The 17,942-nt window shown below is 44.2% G+C and overlaps 8 protein-coding genes across 9 annotated transcripts; 5 read left to right on the plus strand and 3 right to left on the minus strand.

The window, feature by feature from the left end:
- Positions 1–255: 255 nt before the first annotated feature.
- Positions 256–3,323, plus strand: LOC128955396 (uncharacterized). Its single transcript, XM_054301063.1, has 3 exons — positions 256–1,418; positions 1,469–2,728; positions 2,794–3,323. Exons 1-3 carry the CDS (start codon positions 434–436, stop codon positions 3,006–3,008), a joined length of 2,460 nt encoding a protein of 819 aa, XP_054157038.1. The 5' UTR covers positions 256–433; the 3' UTR covers positions 3,009–3,323.
- Positions 3,324–3,530: 207 nt separating this feature from the next.
- Positions 3,531–4,647, plus strand: LOC128955403 (protein tyrosine phosphatase type IVA 3-like). The gene is made up of 5 exons (XM_054301071.1): positions 3,531–3,825; positions 3,891–3,913; positions 3,989–4,026; positions 4,123–4,234; positions 4,336–4,647. The coding sequence occupies exons 1-5, from the start codon at positions 3,755–3,757 to the stop codon at positions 4,629–4,631; spliced, it is 540 nt and encodes a 179-aa protein (XP_054157046.1). The 5' UTR covers positions 3,531–3,754; the 3' UTR covers positions 4,632–4,647.
- Positions 4,636–5,279, minus strand: LOC128955401 (LIM/homeobox protein Lhx3-like). The gene has a single exon (XM_054301069.1). The coding sequence runs from the start codon at positions 5,173–5,175 to the stop codon at positions 4,672–4,674; it is 504 nt and encodes a 167-aa protein (XP_054157044.1). The 5' UTR covers positions 5,176–5,279; the 3' UTR covers positions 4,636–4,671.
- A 22-nt stretch (positions 5,280–5,301) lies between these two features.
- Positions 5,302–8,559, minus strand: LOC128955397 (nuclear hormone receptor family member nhr-91-like). The gene is made up of 3 exons (XM_054301064.1): positions 6,209–8,559; positions 6,053–6,146; positions 5,302–5,996 (listed from the first exon to the last, which is right to left on the minus strand). The coding sequence occupies exons 1-3, from the start codon at positions 7,627–7,629 to the stop codon at positions 5,367–5,369; spliced, it is 2,145 nt and encodes a 714-aa protein (XP_054157039.1). The 5' UTR covers positions 7,630–8,559; the 3' UTR covers positions 5,302–5,366.
- A 227-nt stretch (positions 8,560–8,786) lies between these two features.
- On the plus strand, positions 8,787–9,892 carry LOC128955402 (uncharacterized). The gene is made up of 5 exons (XM_054301070.1): positions 8,787–9,235; positions 9,296–9,431; positions 9,486–9,529; positions 9,587–9,766; positions 9,830–9,892. The coding sequence occupies exons 1-5, from the start codon at positions 9,077–9,079 to the stop codon at positions 9,878–9,880; spliced, it is 570 nt and encodes a 189-aa protein (XP_054157045.1). The 5' UTR covers positions 8,787–9,076; the 3' UTR covers positions 9,881–9,892.
- A 984-nt stretch (positions 9,893–10,876) lies between these two features.
- On the plus strand, positions 10,877–13,841 carry LOC128956197 (polyadenylate-binding protein 4-like). 2 transcript variants are annotated; one of them, XM_054301881.1, is made up of 5 exons: positions 10,877–11,253; positions 11,341–11,555; positions 11,772–11,974; positions 12,033–13,386; positions 13,471–13,841. In XM_054301881.1, exons 2-5 carry the CDS (start codon positions 11,345–11,347, stop codon positions 13,668–13,670), a joined length of 1,968 nt encoding a protein of 655 aa, XP_054157856.1. In that variant the 5' UTR covers positions 10,877–11,253; positions 11,341–11,344; the 3' UTR covers positions 13,671–13,841. The 2 variants fall into 2 exon arrangements, with proteins under 2 accessions (XP_054157856.1, XP_054157857.1); XM_054301882.1 differs by having other exon boundaries at positions 11,341–11,540.
- Positions 13,842–13,872: 31 nt separating this feature from the next.
- Positions 13,873–16,608, plus strand: LOC128956196 (exostosin-1c-like). The gene is made up of 5 exons (XM_054301880.1): positions 13,873–14,380; positions 14,445–14,669; positions 14,724–15,844; positions 15,896–16,145; positions 16,229–16,608. The coding sequence occupies exons 1-5, from the start codon at positions 13,948–13,950 to the stop codon at positions 16,441–16,443; spliced, it is 2,244 nt and encodes a 747-aa protein (XP_054157855.1). The 5' UTR covers positions 13,873–13,947; the 3' UTR covers positions 16,444–16,608.
- Positions 16,609–16,612: 4 nt separating this feature from the next.
- On the minus strand, positions 16,613–17,800 carry LOC128956198 (uncharacterized). The gene is made up of 3 exons (XM_054301884.1): positions 17,675–17,800; positions 16,969–17,570; positions 16,613–16,904 (listed from the first exon to the last, which is right to left on the minus strand). Exons 1-3 carry the CDS (start codon positions 17,758–17,760, stop codon positions 16,705–16,707), a joined length of 888 nt encoding a protein of 295 aa, XP_054157859.1. The 5' UTR covers positions 17,761–17,800; the 3' UTR covers positions 16,613–16,704.
- Positions 17,801–17,942: the final 142 nt, after the last annotated feature.

Below are 17,942 nucleotides of genomic sequence, written 5' to 3' on the forward strand. Positions count from 1 at the left end.
AAAAATTGTCAAATAATATAAAAATTATTATTTTTTTGTTTATTAGTAATAAATTATTTTTTTTAATTACAATTTTATTTAACAATATATTTCACTATAATTTCAATCAACAAAAAAACAATTGAATTAATAGTTAAAAAAAAACTTTTTTAATTAACTAAACATTTAATTATTATTTAAAAAAATAATTAATTGAATTAATGAAAAACAAAAACCCGAAAAACCAAACCGTTTTTGTATTTCGGTTTCGGGTTTTTTATTTGTATCTCTAGTCCGACAACTGTCGCCCCATCTGTCGTCGTCGTTGTCGTCGACGTCATCGATGGTTAGACTTATGAACAGCTGATCCGTACACCAGATGTCAGTATTGGTGTCAAAGACTGCGATTGCGTTCAGTGTTTTCGTCGTTTGAAAAGACGTGGCATTGAATCCAATGGCAAATAATAATCACAATTCGCGACCAAATTCCAGACAATCGTTCGCCAGTGGCCACCACTACCCGGCGGCGACTGCGGCGTCGGTCAGTGGCCAACACCAACAACACCAACACCAACTACAACAACAGCAGATGATTCAACATATGATTCAATCGCCGCCAATGATGTCCACTAATGGACAGTACTATTCGTCGCCGCCGTCAATGACCGGAATGGCTGTCAATGGCCAACAACTCCCGCAACAGATTTGGTCGCAAAACGAATATTTATCGCAATATTATTCACAATATTATAGAGAATACTATCGAAGACTTCTTCAGCAAAAACATCAATCGGAAGATCAGAAGACCCGCGAAAAGCCGACTCTTCGGGCGCCACTCAAGTACGGCCAGCGGAAGGTCCACTCGCGAGCCGTGTTCAGTACTTCGGGTCTTTTAGTTGTGGACAATACGTCTTCTTTTTCGGTGAAATCAGTGTTTGTTTACAGTCTTTCGGATCTGTTTTCAGAATATCTTTTCGTTTGTCTTCAATTACAACATCTCTTAAGACAACAACAATTGCCATTCAATGCGAGAGACAATTGTCTTGAATGGTTAAGAGGCTCGAGAGGAGTTCTGGAGTCGCGTTTGGGTTCTTCAGGCGTTTGTCTCGAAAGACGTCTTGTTTTTCATGTTTTGGAAACTCTTTTTCGGCAAAACTCGCGCTTAAAAGGCCACCAAATCGCCGAACTCTTGACTCCGCATTTGGTTGCCGTCGATTCGACGCCCGATTCCGACCAAATGGTTGTCCACGCCTTTCGTCAGTTCCTTCTTCGCGGTCAGCGATCTCTTGCTCTAAATCACGCGCTAAACAATCGACTTTTCGATCACGCGATGGCTTTATCCGCTTTATGGCCACAACTAGAAGGAGGCGCGCCTCCCGGCGAACCGTTGGCCAAAACTTTGCGGAAATTCAGCGAAACATTGGATCCGAAAGATTCTCGTGAGTTTTCATTTGATTTTCTAATTATTAATCAATGATTTGTCTTTCAGTTCACGTGTTTTACTCGACTTTGTTGTCTTCTGGTCACCCGAGTCCGAGTAGAGGACGCAAAACGACTGCCGAAGCCTTTCTTTTGCTTTTAGCCAATGAAATGGATTTAAACGATGTCTTGGTTTTCGACGAAAATCGCTTTTTTGCGAACCTTTTCGCTCTCGTGCGTCGTCTCGGACGACGACCGGACGACACGCGAGACGACGACTTTGTTTTGGCCGAAGATCTCTTCGAATCGGAAGTCGAATGTCTTTTAGTCAACGAATGTCTGGAATTTGGTCTTTACGGCGGAAAACGATTTAATCGCCGTTTAGCCGATAATAAGGCCCGATTTGCGGCTCTTCTGTTTGACTTTGGATTTACCGAAAGCGCTCTTTTCTATTGTCGACAAATCGCAAGTTTCGGCGACTCTTTGGCCGCAAATTCGCGACTAATTATTCGGGAAATTGAATCACGTGTCGACAAAGAAAGTCAACATTTCAACGACGAAAGCGTCTATCGGGACGACGAAGACGACGACAACATAGACGACGAACCATACGATGAGTTGAGTGTTCAGCCGTCGTCCGAAGCGACGCCCGAAGATAGTCCCACGCGATCTGAACGACAAACAGTTGCCGACGAAGTGGTCAACGATTTAGAAGATAATCGACAACAACAACAACAATTGCAGAAACAACAAGAACTACTTCAACAACAACAACAGATACAACAACTACGACAACAAGAAGAAGAGCTGCAAACGCAGCGTCAATCGGCAGAACAGCCGAAAAGTGATTTTTACGGTCAAATCATTCCACAAATGAATTTTGTTTCGCAACCCGTCGTTCAGCCGACGTCTCAACAATACGTTCCGCAATCGTCATCGATGACAGTGTCGTCAGCCGTCGTCCCGGACGACACTATGAAAATTGTGGCAAACGGCGACGTCCCGCACGTCACAAACGGTCCGCCGATTTTCACTCCTCAGCCGGCGATCGAAGAAAACAATACGAATTCTTATCCATTCCTGACGTCATCGCCGGGAATTGTAATGCCGTTTTCATCGCTTCCCGAATCGACTGGAAATCGACAAAATTTGCCGAACGACGACTGGACGACAACAACCGCATCGCCTCCTCCGCCGCCGCCTATTGCATCCGCGACAGTATCTCCTCCTCCTCCGCGACAGTCATCGCAATCGATGACAGATTCAGTTGTTTCGGGAGAATCGCAGACAAAGAGTTCCGGAATTTTGTCGAAACTTTTTGGTTTAAAACGTGAGTTATTTTTATTGATATTTTTTTCGTCGGTTTTATTTGATTTTTAATTTCCCGACAATTAGTCCGAAATCAGGCGCATCTTCCCGACGATTCCAATCCCTCTCTTGTTTTTGATCCCAATCTTCAGCGTTGGGTTGATAAAACACAACAAACCACTACCGACGCTGCGCCGGCCGCCTCTGCACCGCCCACTTTGCCAGCCTTGCGTCCGACGGCCGCTGCGACGGATGTCTTGCGTCGGAAGCGTTACGTCGATATCACTTCAATACAGCGTTAAATATGTCAGTTGTCGTCCCGGACGTCGCACTCAAAATACTGCTCAAAGATTGCGTCGTCCGACGTCCGCCACGCGTCGTCCCGGGCGTCGGCTTCGACCAATGCGTCTACCATTTGACGGGCAGTGGCCACCAATAGTTCGTAGTCGTCTGTTTCGGCGGCCAAAACAATGGCCACTAAGACAGAGACGACGACGAAGAAAGCGGAAACCAATCGAAAGGACATTTGGAGGACGTCTTGGAGTTTTAGATAGAAGAAGAAGAAAAAGACGACGACGTCTGAGACGACGCTTTGTTTTAGTTTTTTTGTACAAAAAAAAGAAAAAATCTGTAAATAAATAGTTATTTTTATCAAACAATTTGTTATTTGTTTTTTTGTTGGGTGTCATTCACGCCCACACAGGAGGCGCCTCCGCGCGCGTGAGTGGGAGTGTATGCGCACCACGAGAGGGCAGTGTATAGTGTGGGCGCGCGTGCGCTTAGATTAGAGATCAAAGAGTTTTATATAATATTTTATTATTTTATTATTTATTTCAATGAAAAGCAATGAATGTTTACATTGAATGGCATTTGAAGTCATTTTTTCTTCATTTCATTTCATTTCGTTCTTTGAATTCAAAGAATCGATGTTTTGATTGAATTGTTTTCTGCAGTTGTTTTGTGTCTGAAATTTCTGTCCAAAGATTTCGATTGTAAAGAGTTTTCTTTTTTTTAACTGAACAACTGTTTGGTGGATCAGTTGTTTAAGATGACGGGCGGTATTGGACAACAACAACAACAAGCGATGGGACGGTGCGGTCCGTCACAAATCACTTACAAGTAATTAACAATTAATTGAATTGAATTAATAATTAATTGAATTAATTGTTTGTTTGATTGAATAGAAACCTAAAGTTCCTCATAACAGGTCATAAAAAACAAAAGACAATAAAACAATTAAACCATAAAAGACTTAACGATTTTTCTTATTATTAATCAACAGATAAGCCAAACGACGCCACTCTTTCACAATATATCGATGTCTGTATTCAACCGAAACACAAAAAACAACTCTTTTTAATCCATTTAATCCTCTAATAAAAAAACTAATCTCTTATAATATCTTAATATCTTCAGGAACTGAAGCTCCGACACGTGACGGATGTGGTGCGCGTCTGCGAGAGTACGTATTCGTCGGCTCGTCTTCAAGAGGCCGGCATTACTGTCCACGACTGGGCTTTCGACGACGGTATGTGTCGTCTATCCGGACGACGACGACGACTATAACTGTCGGTCGTCTACCCGGACGACGACTATTACCACAACTAATACTATTGACTGATTCCTCAGGAACTCCTCCGCCGCAATCGATAATCAAGAACTGGTTGTCGCTGTTGATGACCCGATTCGGCGACAACGACGACGAGGCGTGCGTCGCCGTACACTGTGTGGCCGGACTGGGACGGGCGCCGGTATTGGTTGCCATAGCGTTGGTCGAGGCGGGAATGAAGTTCGAGGACGCGGTTGAGACGATTCGTCGGGAACGTCGCGGCGCTATTAATGCCAAACAATTGCAGTATTTATCGCAATATAAGTCGCGCTCGCGTTTACAGAACAGACGAAAAGCCAATTGTTTCGTTCAGTAATTAATTAAAAAAAAATGAAAGAAATTTATTGCTATTTTCTTTATGTCTGATTCGATGCCGTCGTCGTTGTCGTCGCCCGACGTCTGCCGCGTCGTCCGCCCGATGATGCTTGTTGTCCGTGCGGTGGAGCCGCGCATTTGTGACACAAGAGTCGTCCTCCAGACGACTGCTGCTGTTGTTGTTGTTGGTTGTCTTGAGAAGTGGTGGTAATCGGCGTAAAGACAAACTTGTCGCCCGTATCCAGCGATTGTCGACACGCGGCACAAGACATGCACTTCTGATGAATGTTCAGCCGTTGCGGTGTTTGGACTCTCCACTCGTGAGCGTCTATTCTTTGTCGACAAACTCTACAAATTGATTGCAAATCTCTGTAATGTTCTCTACAGACATACTGTCCGTTATGTAATGTAAACATTCGGTCGTCGGTGGGCGGATGGCCAGTGGCCGCGCATCGCAGACACGACTGATGCCAATGACGGCGATCGCATTCGAGGACGTGTCGTTCGCGGATGTGTTGTCCGCACGCGAAACACACGAACGACATGTTGTTTAAAGTTGTTTGAAAGGACGACACAAAACAACAACACAAAGGAGTCGTCGTCCGAGACGACAGACGGCGCGACACTTCTCTCACTCTCTCGAAGACACAGCGCATGTCTTTACAGACCAATTAAAACAGACTTTTTATTTATTTAATTAATTAGTTTTTTTTAATTATTATTTACAAGAATTAATTCACGCGTCGCTGACCACTACGGCCACTGCCGTCGACGCCACCGCCGATCCGCCAGACGAGGCGGGTGTTGTCGTCCGGGGCGACGGCGGCGATACGACCACACCGTTGACTGCGCGTGCGTTCATCAAGAAGGGCACGTAAAACATTTTCGACTGAAGAAGTAGTCCGGCGGCGTTGGTCACGTGTTGCAGACAATTCAATAGAGCAGTCATTCGGGAGGCGGCGTCCGTGGGGGCGTCGGCAATGTGTGCTATCAAAGCGTGAAGATATTTGTCGCGAATGTGAACGACATTTGTGTCGAAGAAATCGCATGTCGGCGCGATTGTGGTCATTGCGACCACTTTCAGAGCCACAAACTCTTTGAGTGTCAACGAAACCGACCGAAACTGGCCACGGACCAAACACAGCTCGTGAACCAATTGGCCAGCTTCCAGTTCCAACTGTTGCCACGAAATCACTGTTTGCGGCGATTGCGCGTTCAGTCTGGCCAAATTCTTGGCCAAATTGGCCATTGCTTCGCCGACGTCGGCCTCAACTGAATGGTCATCGGGAGCCGAATCGGGAGCGCGGATTGCGGCAAAGGCACACGTGGACAGCACCAGCAGTTCGTGCCACTTGTGCGTCAATAACTGTAATTATTGGATTAGTCTTTGGATCAATTGGATCAATTAATATGTATGAATACCTGGGTGTGAACGTGAACCGGCAATTGATCGTAAAAGGGAAGCCGTTTTGTCCATTGAACCAATCGGTAGACAATCGAATCGCCGATCGAACATCTGATTAGAAGATTATCAATGGATTAGAAACAGATTATCAAAGGATTAACTCTACGGCTTACAATCTGTCCGCCAGTTCGGCACTCGGACCGGTACTGGCCGTCATGGCGTCTGGGGCTTCGAGTGCCGAAAGCGAAGAAAAGTCTGCGAAATCGTCGCATTCTATTAAAGCGTTAAGAAGTTGATCCGATTCGTCTCTAGTCATCACCGGTTCGCGCATTAAATCACTCATCGATCGCATGATTGGCGTCGTTCCGGACGACGGCGTGGACGACACGTAACGCGATCCGCCGTTTGTCGTCTGAACGTATGGACTAACCGATTGGCCAACGCTTCGGCCAAACTGATCGCCACCACAACCTCCTCCTCCACCACCGCCGCCGCCGCGTGGACTCGTTAGCGCCGACTTTAGTATTCCGGCGTTTGCGGAGATGTGGTTATTGTTGTTGTGGTTATTATTATTGACATTATTGTTGACGACGTTCGTCGTCGTCGTCCCGGACGACGGCTGTTGTTGACTCAGTTGTCCGGTTGGCGTCGCGTTATTATTATTATTATTCAGATTTTGGCCGCCATTCTGACCGCCATTTGTCTGATTATTCTGTTTTTTGTGCTTTCGATACTTGACTTTATACAGATTATAGACGGCACCCGAATTGCGTCCGCCGGGCATACGATCTTCGCGAACGGCCGCCAAAACCATTCCCTGACGCAAACACTTCTGAAATCGACAATACTGACACCGGTTCCGTTGCTGTTTGGTTATAACACATTGACCGTCGGCTACACACGTATAGACGCGCTTGTTCTGGACGGTCCGCTTGAAGAATCCTTTACATCCTTCGCAAGTAATTATACCGTAATGAAGACCTGTAGCCCTGTCTTCGCAAATCATGCAAATCATCGGCTGATTTGAATCGCAATTATTATTGTTATTATTATTATTAGAGACGACGCCCGAAACGACACAATTATTATCGGATGTCGCGGTCGTCGTCTGCATTATATGGTGTCCGCCGTCGACGACGCCCGAGACGACGGCCGGAACGACGCGCGGACGACAGTCGGCGTATGAATCGGACGAAACGACTAACGAATGCGTCGTCATTGACGACGACTGCGAATCTGGTTGCGGTGTCGTCGATGTGGACGACGGAGAATTGGATGAACCGTTGGTTGTGGGCGTCGTACTGGCCGTCGTCGACGATGTCGTCGTCCACAGCATTGTCTTGTGTTCCTGACCGGGCAGATCGCCCATCAATAGCGGTACGGGTGCACCGGGAGGTCTGCGGGTGGACAGATCGAGACATTCGTCACAGGAGGCGCCCGACGACGACGACGAAGCGTCTGATGAGGCGGCCGTCGAGTGGACGACGGATTGGTGGACGACATGAAGAACGGGTTTCTGATCGACGACTGATTGCGGCGGAGATAAGTCGTCCACTTTTCGTCGCTTTAATTTATACGAATGAAAAAGAGACATCTTTTAACTGCTGAAGAGTTATTTGTGGCGGCGATTGTGGCCACTGTTCAGAGACACGGGTCGGTCGTCCTGTCGTCGTCCCGGACGACGCCGACTATAATAATCGGTTAAATCGTTCGGTAAAACAACAAATCAGATGAAAACGAATCCAAAAGATTGAATAAAATTATTATTTAATAAATAATAAAAAAAAAGAGGTTTTTCTCTTCACTTAGAGGTCAACGAACTCTTCAAAGCGTTTTGTCGCGCGTGCGCTCTTCTGACACACTTTACTACTGAAGAGAGAGAAGTGTTGTTTGGTTTTTGAGCGCAACTGAACTGAAGGTCAATGAACGCGAACTTCAGCTTTGAGTTCAATGAACGCCGAGAGAGAGCTGTTATTGAAGAGAGAGAGAGAGAGAGAGAGCGGCGTCGCTGCAGTCAAAACACACTGACCCACTTCGCGGTCGTCACTCCCTGACGGCCACCGCGGCCTCCAATACATACACAAACATATAAACAATGAATTAAACTGTATTTTAACTGAATTTCGCCGAAGATTTTCTTCCCGAAGACTTTAATTAAAACACAGAATTCGTTGGAGAAAAACACTGAACGAAGAGATGAATGAATCGAAGAATTTTCGTTTCGTTTTTATCACAGATTTTTTTTTTATACACTTTTTGTTTGACTAACAGTTTTCGTCGGTTTTCGTCGTCGAATCTCTCTCTCTCTGACCAGACATTCGCGGAAGAAGAAGAAGACAGAGAAGAGGAGAAGGAGAAGAAGATATCTGAAGAAGAATCCGAAGAAACAAAACAACAGTTTTTTTGCGACGAAAACTGAAATCTCTTTTTCAGAAATCGTTTTTCAGAAAAATGAGAGAAACTTTTGAAACAATCATTCGTTTGCTTCACTTCTCGAGACTTTCGACGAACCGTTCGTTCACTTTTGGCCTCATTTCTTGTCGACCAATCATTGATGAGTATTCGGTACCGAAAGCGCCATCTGTTGTATGATTTGTCTAAACTGTGACCTTCACTGACGCGTCCTTTTAAACCATCGAAACATTCATTCATTCATTCATTTAAATGGAAATTAATTTCTAATGACTTTTGTCGCCCAAAGATGTCTCTCTTCAGAGTCTCAAGTCTTCAGCAGTAAAGAAACGAAAGTTGTTTTTCGCCGAAAGCGTTGAAAAACTTTTTTCTCTTTCGATCAAAACCACAGATAATTTGAAACTCGATTTTCCACTTCTTCGAAATGCCCGCCCATTCCTTTTCGGACACTCTGAAGGCCAACCGCACCAACACTTGACTTGAAGGCCGATAGACGAGACTGAGAGACACGACGACCGCCAATGGGATGATTGAAAACGCCTTCGAAAAGCGTCGAAGACTTTCGAAACTTGTATTTAAGAGTAGTTTTTTGCGTCGATTACAAGATTAGAGAAAAAGAGACGCAAGAAATGTATTCAAAACTAAAATCTGTTTTCTTCGTCGTCTTTGTCGTCGTTCTGGGCGTCGACTTCTTCGTCGTCCCGATAGACGCGGCCAAAGTCGCCAAACAAGCCGTCGCCCAGTCGTCGTCCACCACTGCCAACACTACTGCCACAGAAGAGAAACCGGTATTCAATTCAAACACAAAAAATAAAAATAAAAGACTCGAAAACTCTTCTCTGTCTTAGCCGACCATCGATTGGGGTCAATGTCCGCAATTGGCGCCCAAAGAGTCGGAACGTGTGGCCAAAGCGCGAGTACTCGAGTCGTGTCTCGGCCAACATCCCGTTCCCCAGAATCTGACCCAACAGACCATCGAAACACGTGACTATTTTTGTGTCTTTTTTGTTCGGATTTTAACTAAAATTTTGTCTTCAGATCAGAAATCAATGGCTAAATGTGCGCTAAAAAAGGAGAAATGGGTTCGAAATCCGTTAATCCGTTTACCGATAATCCTTTAATCTGTTTTATTGAATTAGTTTTCGAAAAGCGGTTCTTATCGCTATTCAAAAGCCGAATCCGAGATTAAAGCGAAGAAATTGATTCCAGAAATGGAAAAACAATTGCTTTCGGATCACAAGAAATGCGAATCTGAGGCCAAACAGGAGTTCCCGAAACGCGAAGCAATTGTCGAACAGATCCAGCTCTACCAGGCCTGTGTAAGTAGACGAAGACATTTTGAATAATCTTGAATCTGATCCCGAATTTGATCCGAAAAACAGATGGATTTTCACATAACAAAAGTCTGTGGAATAAAACTCTCAAACAATTGAAAAATCAATTCATTTAACAATTAATTTCAATAAAAATGTTTTGCAATTAACTGTTGTTTTGGTTCTATTCTATACATATAAACCATTGGACTTAAAGTGTCTTAAAAGGGACCAAATCTTTAGTCTTTTAGATAATCTTCAGAAAACACTATGGATTTCATCGACAAAAACCTCGAAATCAAAGACAGAATTGAAAAGAAAAAACAGTTTTATTGAAAAAAATAAATAAAATTCAAAATCTTTTTATCGATTTTTTCGCTGATTTTGATTCAGATTTTAACCGAAACTTTGGTCTCAAATCGGGTAAAGCAAAGAGTCTTTGCGGATGACAAACGGCGTGAACAGTGGTCACGATTGGTTCGGGAGTTATCGGCGGCGGCGGCGATGGCGTCGGCGGTCTATAAACCAATCGTTTTAATTTGATTTCTGGTTTCAAACCTTGTCTTTCATCAATAATTTCTAACGAATCGGGAATTTCTGCCAAAAAGTGTCCGTTTTTTGTCCAAATTTTCATAGATTTCGGTTTTTTTTGCATTTTTTCCATAAATTCTTTCAAAAAAAATTCGACTTTTATTTCATCGGATTTTTCGTTAATAATTAGTGAAACCAAAGCCGAAGCCAACAATTCATTGTCTGTCCAACGGTTCCGACGACGGCGACGGCTCTGACCAACACTCTGACCACTACTACTACTACTACTACTACTATTGGTGGCCATTAGTCGGCGACGGAAAGCGCGGACACAATCGCGCGCTTCGTTTGCATTGAAAATAGTATTCATTTTTTTTTCTAATAAAATGAATGAATGAATGAAAACATTGAATGAAATAAATAGAAAAACAATTCAATCACTCATTCATTCATTCAATCAACAGATGGCGCGTGCGTTCAGTCAACACGTGTTCAATCATTACACTGTTGTTCAGCGACTGCGCAGTGAATCCAATCGAATGAATCGAATGACGCGTTGTTTTTCTCTAACTCTCTATTGAAGTGGAATTCGACACACATTTCAGTCGCCATTTTGAGCGTCGATTGAAATCATTGTTTCAACGCTTTTGAAACAAATTGCAGTCAAAAAAAAATTAATTGTTTTCTTAGAAATTAATTGTTTTTTTTTAAATTTAATTTAAATAATAATAATAATTGAATTAATAATTAATTCAAGAGTTTTATTATTATTATTATTACTAATAATTTAGCGAAAAAAATATTATAAAAAAAAAATCCAAAAAAATTTTAAAAATCTATTGAAAAAAAATTCCCAAAAAAATCGAAAAATTTCTATAAAATCGGAAAAAAAATCTTTAATTTTTTTAATTCAAAAAATCAATTGTTTTTTTTTTGTCTTCACTTTGACTGCATTTTTAAAGGTAAGTCTATTTAAAAGATATAAACCATTGATTGCCTGAAACTGATCCCCAAATAAAACACGCTTTTCTGACGTCCGAAACAAACAGCGCAATGAATCAGTCTTCGGGTCCCTCCTATCCGATGGCCAGTCTATACGTCGGCGATTTGGCCACTGATGTGACGGAAGCGATGCTTTTCGAGAAGTTTTCGACCGCCGGTCCGGTTCTGTCGATCAGAGTTTGTCGCGATATGATTACCCGTCGGTCATTGGGTTACGCTTACGTCAACTTTCAACAGCCGGCCGACGGTAAGTCTGTAATCGGTAATTATCGGAATAATTCAATCATAATTAAAATGGCGGCCAATGATGATGCAATCGGACGACCAATTGGCGGCCAAAGACTGCCCTTAAGATCGGAGTCCGAAAGGACAGAACCTACCGATCGGTGTCTACGGCAGTGACCATCTTGTGTCCGGTGTCTGAGGCTTTTGTTCTTTGGATTCTTTGGATTAATTGATTTTTCTTATGATTGTTTAGCCGAACGCGCTTTGGACACAATGAACTTCGACGTGATTAATGGACGTCCCGTTCGGATAATGTGGTCTCAACGCGACCCGAGTCTACGGAAGTCGGGAGTCGGCAATATTTTCATCAAGAATTTGGACAAAAGTATTGACAATAAGATAATGTACGACACGTTCTCTACGTTCGGAAACATCTTGAGCTGCAAAGTCGCGCAGGTATTCAAACATTCAATTGTTGTAATAATTGTTGAATTAATTAATGAATGATTTCAAGGACGAAGAGGGAAACTCCAAAGGCTATGGATTCGTTCACTTCGAGAGCGAAGAAGCGGCCGTTAATGCCATTCAGAAAGTCAACGGAATGTTATTGAACGGAAAGAAGGTATTTGTCGGACGGTTTGTTCCGCGAAAGGAAAGGGAACGTCATATGGGAGACAAAACCCGTTTATTTACAAACATTTATATCAAAAACTTGTCCGAAGAGTTCGATTCCGACGAAAAACTCAGAACTCTTTTCGAACCGTTTGGCGACATATGTTCGGCAAAAGTGGTCACTGATCACGATTCGGGAAAATCCAAGGGATTCGGGTTCGTGTCGTTCGAAGAGCCGGAAATGGCGGAAAAGGCTTGCGAAGCGCTGAATGGCAAAGAGTTTGGGGGAAAACCGATGTTTGTTGGAAGAGCGCAGAAAAAGGCCGAACGACAGGCGGAATTGCGGCGAAAGTTCGAACAATTGAAACTCGAAAGACTCAACAGATATCAAGGCGTCAATCTTTATGTCAAGAATCTGGACGACCAAATAGACGACGAACGTCTGAGGAAGGAGTTCGCACCGTTCGGCACAATCACGTCGGCCAAAGTGATGACCGATTCGACCGGAAGATCCAAAGGATTCGGTTTTGTCTGCTTTTCGACTCCAGAAGAAGCGACAAAAGCCGTCACAGAAATGAATAACAGAATAGTTGTGACGAAACCGCTTTATGTGGCGCTTGCGCAGAGAAAAGACGAACGACGCATGCATCTATTGTCTCAACATGTCCAGCGCTCCGGAGGAATGCGTGTCCAACCCCTACCGCCCCAACCCGCGCATCACCACCCGCACCACCACCATCACGCGGCAATGGGTCCCGCATTCCCGCAACTAATGGTTCAACCGCAACAAGCCGGTCATTCCTCTCAACCCCAGCCTGGATACTTTATTCCAACAATGCCGCCAACACTCAGACCAAACTATTACCCGAATCCAGGACAACAATCGGCCGGAGCGGGACAACCGACTCCAATGCGACCAAGATGGACCAATTCGGTGCCGAGACAACCTGGCCAAGGAGGACAGTATCCGCAATCCCAATTCAGAGGTCCGAATATTCGCGCTCAACAACAAAGAGGACAGATTCCCGGCGGACAAACTGGACAAAGACCTTCGGCTCCAATGACTCGTCAACAACGACCGCAGCAACCGCGCGGAGGTCCGGGTGGACCGCAATCGACTGGATTCACTCCGGGAGGGTATAAACGCCCCAATCAAGAGGCGGGACCTCCGGCGGGTATTCGTGTTCCCGGACAGGAACCGCTGACACCGTCGATGTTGGCCGAAGCGAATCCACAGGAACAGAAACAAATGTTGGGTTAGTATTCGTCTATTGATTGTTTAAATCAATTGATCCGTTGTTGTCTTAATCCATGGATTCATTGATTTATATGTCTTTCAGGCGAACGACTGTTTCCTCTGATATCACATATGCATCCGGATTTGGCCGGAAAAATCACGGGAATGCTTCTCGAGATCGACAACTCGGAACTCCTTCATATGCTCGAACACTCGGCCAGTCTTAAGGCCAAAGTCGACGAAGCGGTGGCCGTATTGCAGGCGCATCACGCGAAAGAAGTGGCCGCAAAACAGATCAACTGATTGGAGGACAAGAAGACAGACAACAACCGATGGAATGGACGACAAATTGAATTAAAATATTAATCGAAACTAAAAATTATTATTTGTTTTATTGATTGAAAAAATTGCAAAAAAAACCGAAAAATGAATTAAACTTTTGAACCGAAAAATAAAAACTGAATTTGAAATCCATTTCCTTTTCGTTCGCTTTTTGTCCGACAGATGGCCTCAAACTCTTCACTCAAAACCAAAACAAACAATACTTGGAATCACTTTCTTCTCTCGACTCGTGAGAGACATGTCGTGTCCTTCCGTCGGCCGCACTCTCCGGCCATGTCGTCGTCCGTCACTCTGTCTCCTCCTACTACTCGTCTTTCTCCTGCTCTCATTGGTCGCACTCGTCGTCCGCCTCCGAACGCCTCCCTCTGAACACCGATTGTCCGCCAACACCTCCCAAGCCGTCCGTCGCCACCATTTCTACGATTCGGACCACTCTTTCAATTTGCGCTTCACTTCGAACTCGGATTCGACCGACTCTTCGGCCGACAGTCCGTCGTGTCGGTTGTCGACATGTCTGGACATCGGTCGCTGTTCTTCGTCATCGCCGCTTCGGATTCACATTTATCCGTGGATTGATTCGTCTTCAGCCGAAACCAATTGGAGTCCATTATTCGCTTCAATCGTTGAAATCATTTCGAAATCAGTTTATTTCGAATCGAATCCAAACAAAGGTATTATTAATAGAAGTCGTCGTCCGAGACGTCGTCCATAACTCTCTTTATCTCTCATTGAAAGCGTGTCTCTTCTTAAACACCGTTTGGGATACTCTGGACAGGGATCCGCTTTCAGCCGATTTCCAGAAACCGTCGGCCGTAATGACAACGAGTCAGCCATTACTGGGCGGTCGCAATCATTTGGTGTTCAATTTATACTCGGGTTCGTGGCCAGAATATCGGGAATTGGATTTTCAGTTTTCGGATCCGAATTACGGAAACGGAATCCAAGAAATCCTCGCAAAAGGTTTCAAATCTTTGTTTTCAAAGCATTTCATTCACTAATCATTTGATTTCAAAGGAATTCGTGTCAAAACATCGCAATCCGAGTCTCTTTTTCGACCCCTTTTCGACATTTCCTTCCCTCTCTTCCCACGTGATCACCCCCTTCACGGCCCACCCGTCCGTCCGCCGCTTCCTCCGACGCCTCCCGCGCCTCCCACCCGTTTTATTGGACGTCGAAGACGACGACAACATCTATTGGTATTCAAAGGAAAGCGTTATGTCTACGGAATCGGTTCCGAAACCAGAAATTCTTTGCATTTTCTTCGCGAAGACGAAGACGTCCGCATTCTGACCACTTGTCGTCACGGGAAGCGATGGCAAGATCTCAAAGACGACAAATGCGATGAAGACGACGCCCAATACGCCGCCCACGACTTCCAGACTCTGATGAGAAACGCGACGTTTTGTTTGGTTCCGAGAGGACGACGACTTTCCAGTTTCCGATTCCTCGAGAGTCTGGCCGTCGGCTGTATTCCAGTTTTGTTGTCCAACGAATACGTTCTCCCGTTTGCCGACGTTATTGATTGGTCGTCGTGTGTCGTTCGGGGCGACGAACGTCTTTTACTTCAGATTCCCGAAACTCTTCGTCAATTCAGTGATAATCATGTCCTCAGAATGCGACGCCATTGTCGCCATCTTTACGATCAGTTTTTCTCTTCTGTCGATCGAATCGTTTTCACTGCCTTATCATCGATCGAATCCCGACTTTTACCGCATTCCCGTTTTCCCGATTTCGTTCTCAACGCAGACACTCTTTCGACACAATTTCTGACCACTCAATGGCTTTTCGGTAATCGAAACCTAAATCCAACACTTTATTCTTCCCGAAGACTCTATTCCAACGAAACTCTGCGAATAGTGGCCGTCGTTTCGGTCGATTCTAATCGCGATTCTCCCGCATTGTCTCGTCTCTTATACCGAACGATTATACCGTTGTTATCGTCGGAAACAATCGCCGAAATTGCAATCGTTTTGCCGGAAAAAGGCGTTTCTTTGCCGCCACTTGTCGTGCATTCGTCGCGCATTCGTTTGCATCGAAACGTGTCGTCGTTCGCAGCCGTCGTTCCGGACGACGACGACAACAACACCGACGCTGTTCTCTATCTTTCGTCTCAGTCTTTGCTCACAAAAGAAGAGGTAATAATAATAATAATTTGTATTTTTTTTAATCTCTTTTATTATTCTCAGATTCAGTTCGCGGTCGGCGTTTGGCGTTCTTTTCCCGAACGAGTCGTCGGTTTTGAAGCTCGAAATCATTTCTATTCTTCAGCCAAACAGCGCTTCGAAGTATCCAATCGTTGGACAAATCGGTTCTCTTGGGTTTCATCCGATGGATCTATTGTTCCGATGGCTGTCTTGCGGGCTTCGGTCGACTCCTCGTCCTCTGAATGCCAATCGCTTTCTTTGGCTTTTATTTCTTCGCATTTTTCAAGACTCGGTATTCATTCAAAACTTTTTTTTAAAACTTTTCAAAACTTTTCAAAACTTCATTCAATATATCTATTTCTCCCCCACTTTAAGCCCCTCTCAAAGTCGGACAACGCAAACACGTGACCAATTCATCCAACGATCGGTCGTTCAGTGCGTTGTCCGCCCGTAGAGACTGTTTCGACGGATTGATCCGATCCTACGGTTACATTCCGTTCATTGGTTCCCGACTTCGATTGGATCCGCTGTTGTTCTTGGATTCTGTCGACAAAAGACGCAAAAAATATCTACAAATGGAATCGATTTGAAAAAACAAAACAACCGATCAATCGATTGAATTGAATATCCGTTTGGATCAGCTGTTGATTGGACTGAAATAATGGACAGAAATAAACCGGAAGAAGAAAACGAAAGAAAATTAAAACAGATTTTGTTTTTTTTTATAAAAACGTTTTATTCATTTAATGATAATTTTTTCGGTTCAAAAGTTTAATTCATTTTTCGGTAAATATTTTTAATTCAATTTGTCGTCCATTTAATCGGTTGTTGTCTGTCTTCTTGACCACCAATTAGTTAATCTGTTTTCCGCCGATTTGTTGCGATTCTTCCGATTTCTGACTGTTTTCCGATTCATCGACTTTGGCCTTAAGACTGGCCGAGTGTTCGAGCATATGAAGGAGTTCCGAGTTGTCGATCTCGAGAAGCATTCCCGTGATTTTTCCGGCCAAATCCGGATGCATATGTGATATCAGAGGAAACAGTCGTTCGCCTGAAAGACAAACAAATCAATGAATCCATGGATCAATTGATTCAAACAATCGACGAATACTAACCCAACATTTGTTTCTGTTCCTGAGGATTCGCTTCGGCCAACATCGACGGAGTCAGCGGTTCCTGTCCGGGAACACGAATACCCGCCGGAGGGTCCGCCTCTTGATTCGGTCGTTTATACCCTCCCGGAGTGAATCCAGTCGATTGCGGTCCACCCGGACCTCCGCGCGGTTGTTGCGGTCGCTGTTGACGTTCTGTCTGTTGCTGTTCGACATCTTGGGGTACGTCATCATCAGTTACACCGACTTCGAGAGCGCCATCAGATAGTGAGGTTGAGTTCGGCGATACAGACATGACTTCAATAGGAACCGATTCCGACCGCTGTTCGCCGACTGGTTTTGGACCCAATGGCGTCCAATGACGAAGACCATAGCTGTTGTCATTACCAGCAGAAACCGATCGAATATCGGCTCCCAATTCGGGCGAACCGATAACCGAAACGGAACTCGGTTTGTGTTGAACTCCCGATTCGGCGGCATTCAAGTCGAGCGAACCGTCCTTAATGTTCTGGAATATTTGTGTGGCGGTCGCTAACTGTGACACTGTCATCGACTTTGCCATCGATACAACTTTAGTGATAATAATATCTTCTTCAGACATTTTTCTGGTCAAAGTTAGAGATATATAGAGAGAGAGAGAGAAATAGACTGGAAGTAAACTACAGACTGAATGGCTGTCTGAATGTGTGTGTGTGTAACTCATACTCACGTGCGTTGGTTTCGCTGAGCATTATATTTCAAAACACTGACCAATAGATCCGTGTTTTTCCGACGACTTTTCCCATTCGCTGCCATTGTTTTTCCCGGTTATGTAATAGTTTTTCAATACACAAACCGAACCCCTATTTCATACTATCATAACACTAGTAAACTGTATTAGAAATTAATAGTGTAAAAAGGTACCAAAAAAAAAACTATTGTACAGTATTGACATTTAAATGTCTCGAATATTATGCTAATTTGGAACTAAATTGGTC

Source organism: Oppia nitens, unplaced genomic scaffold, assembly GCF_028296485.1.
Source record: "Oppia nitens isolate AA-2021 unplaced genomic scaffold, nextdenovo-longstitch-racon4-pilon3 scaffold2_pilon_pilon_pilon, whole genome shotgun sequence".
NCBI classification, from domain to species: Eukaryota; Metazoa; Arthropoda; class Arachnida; order Sarcoptiformes; family Oppiidae; genus Oppia; species Oppia nitens.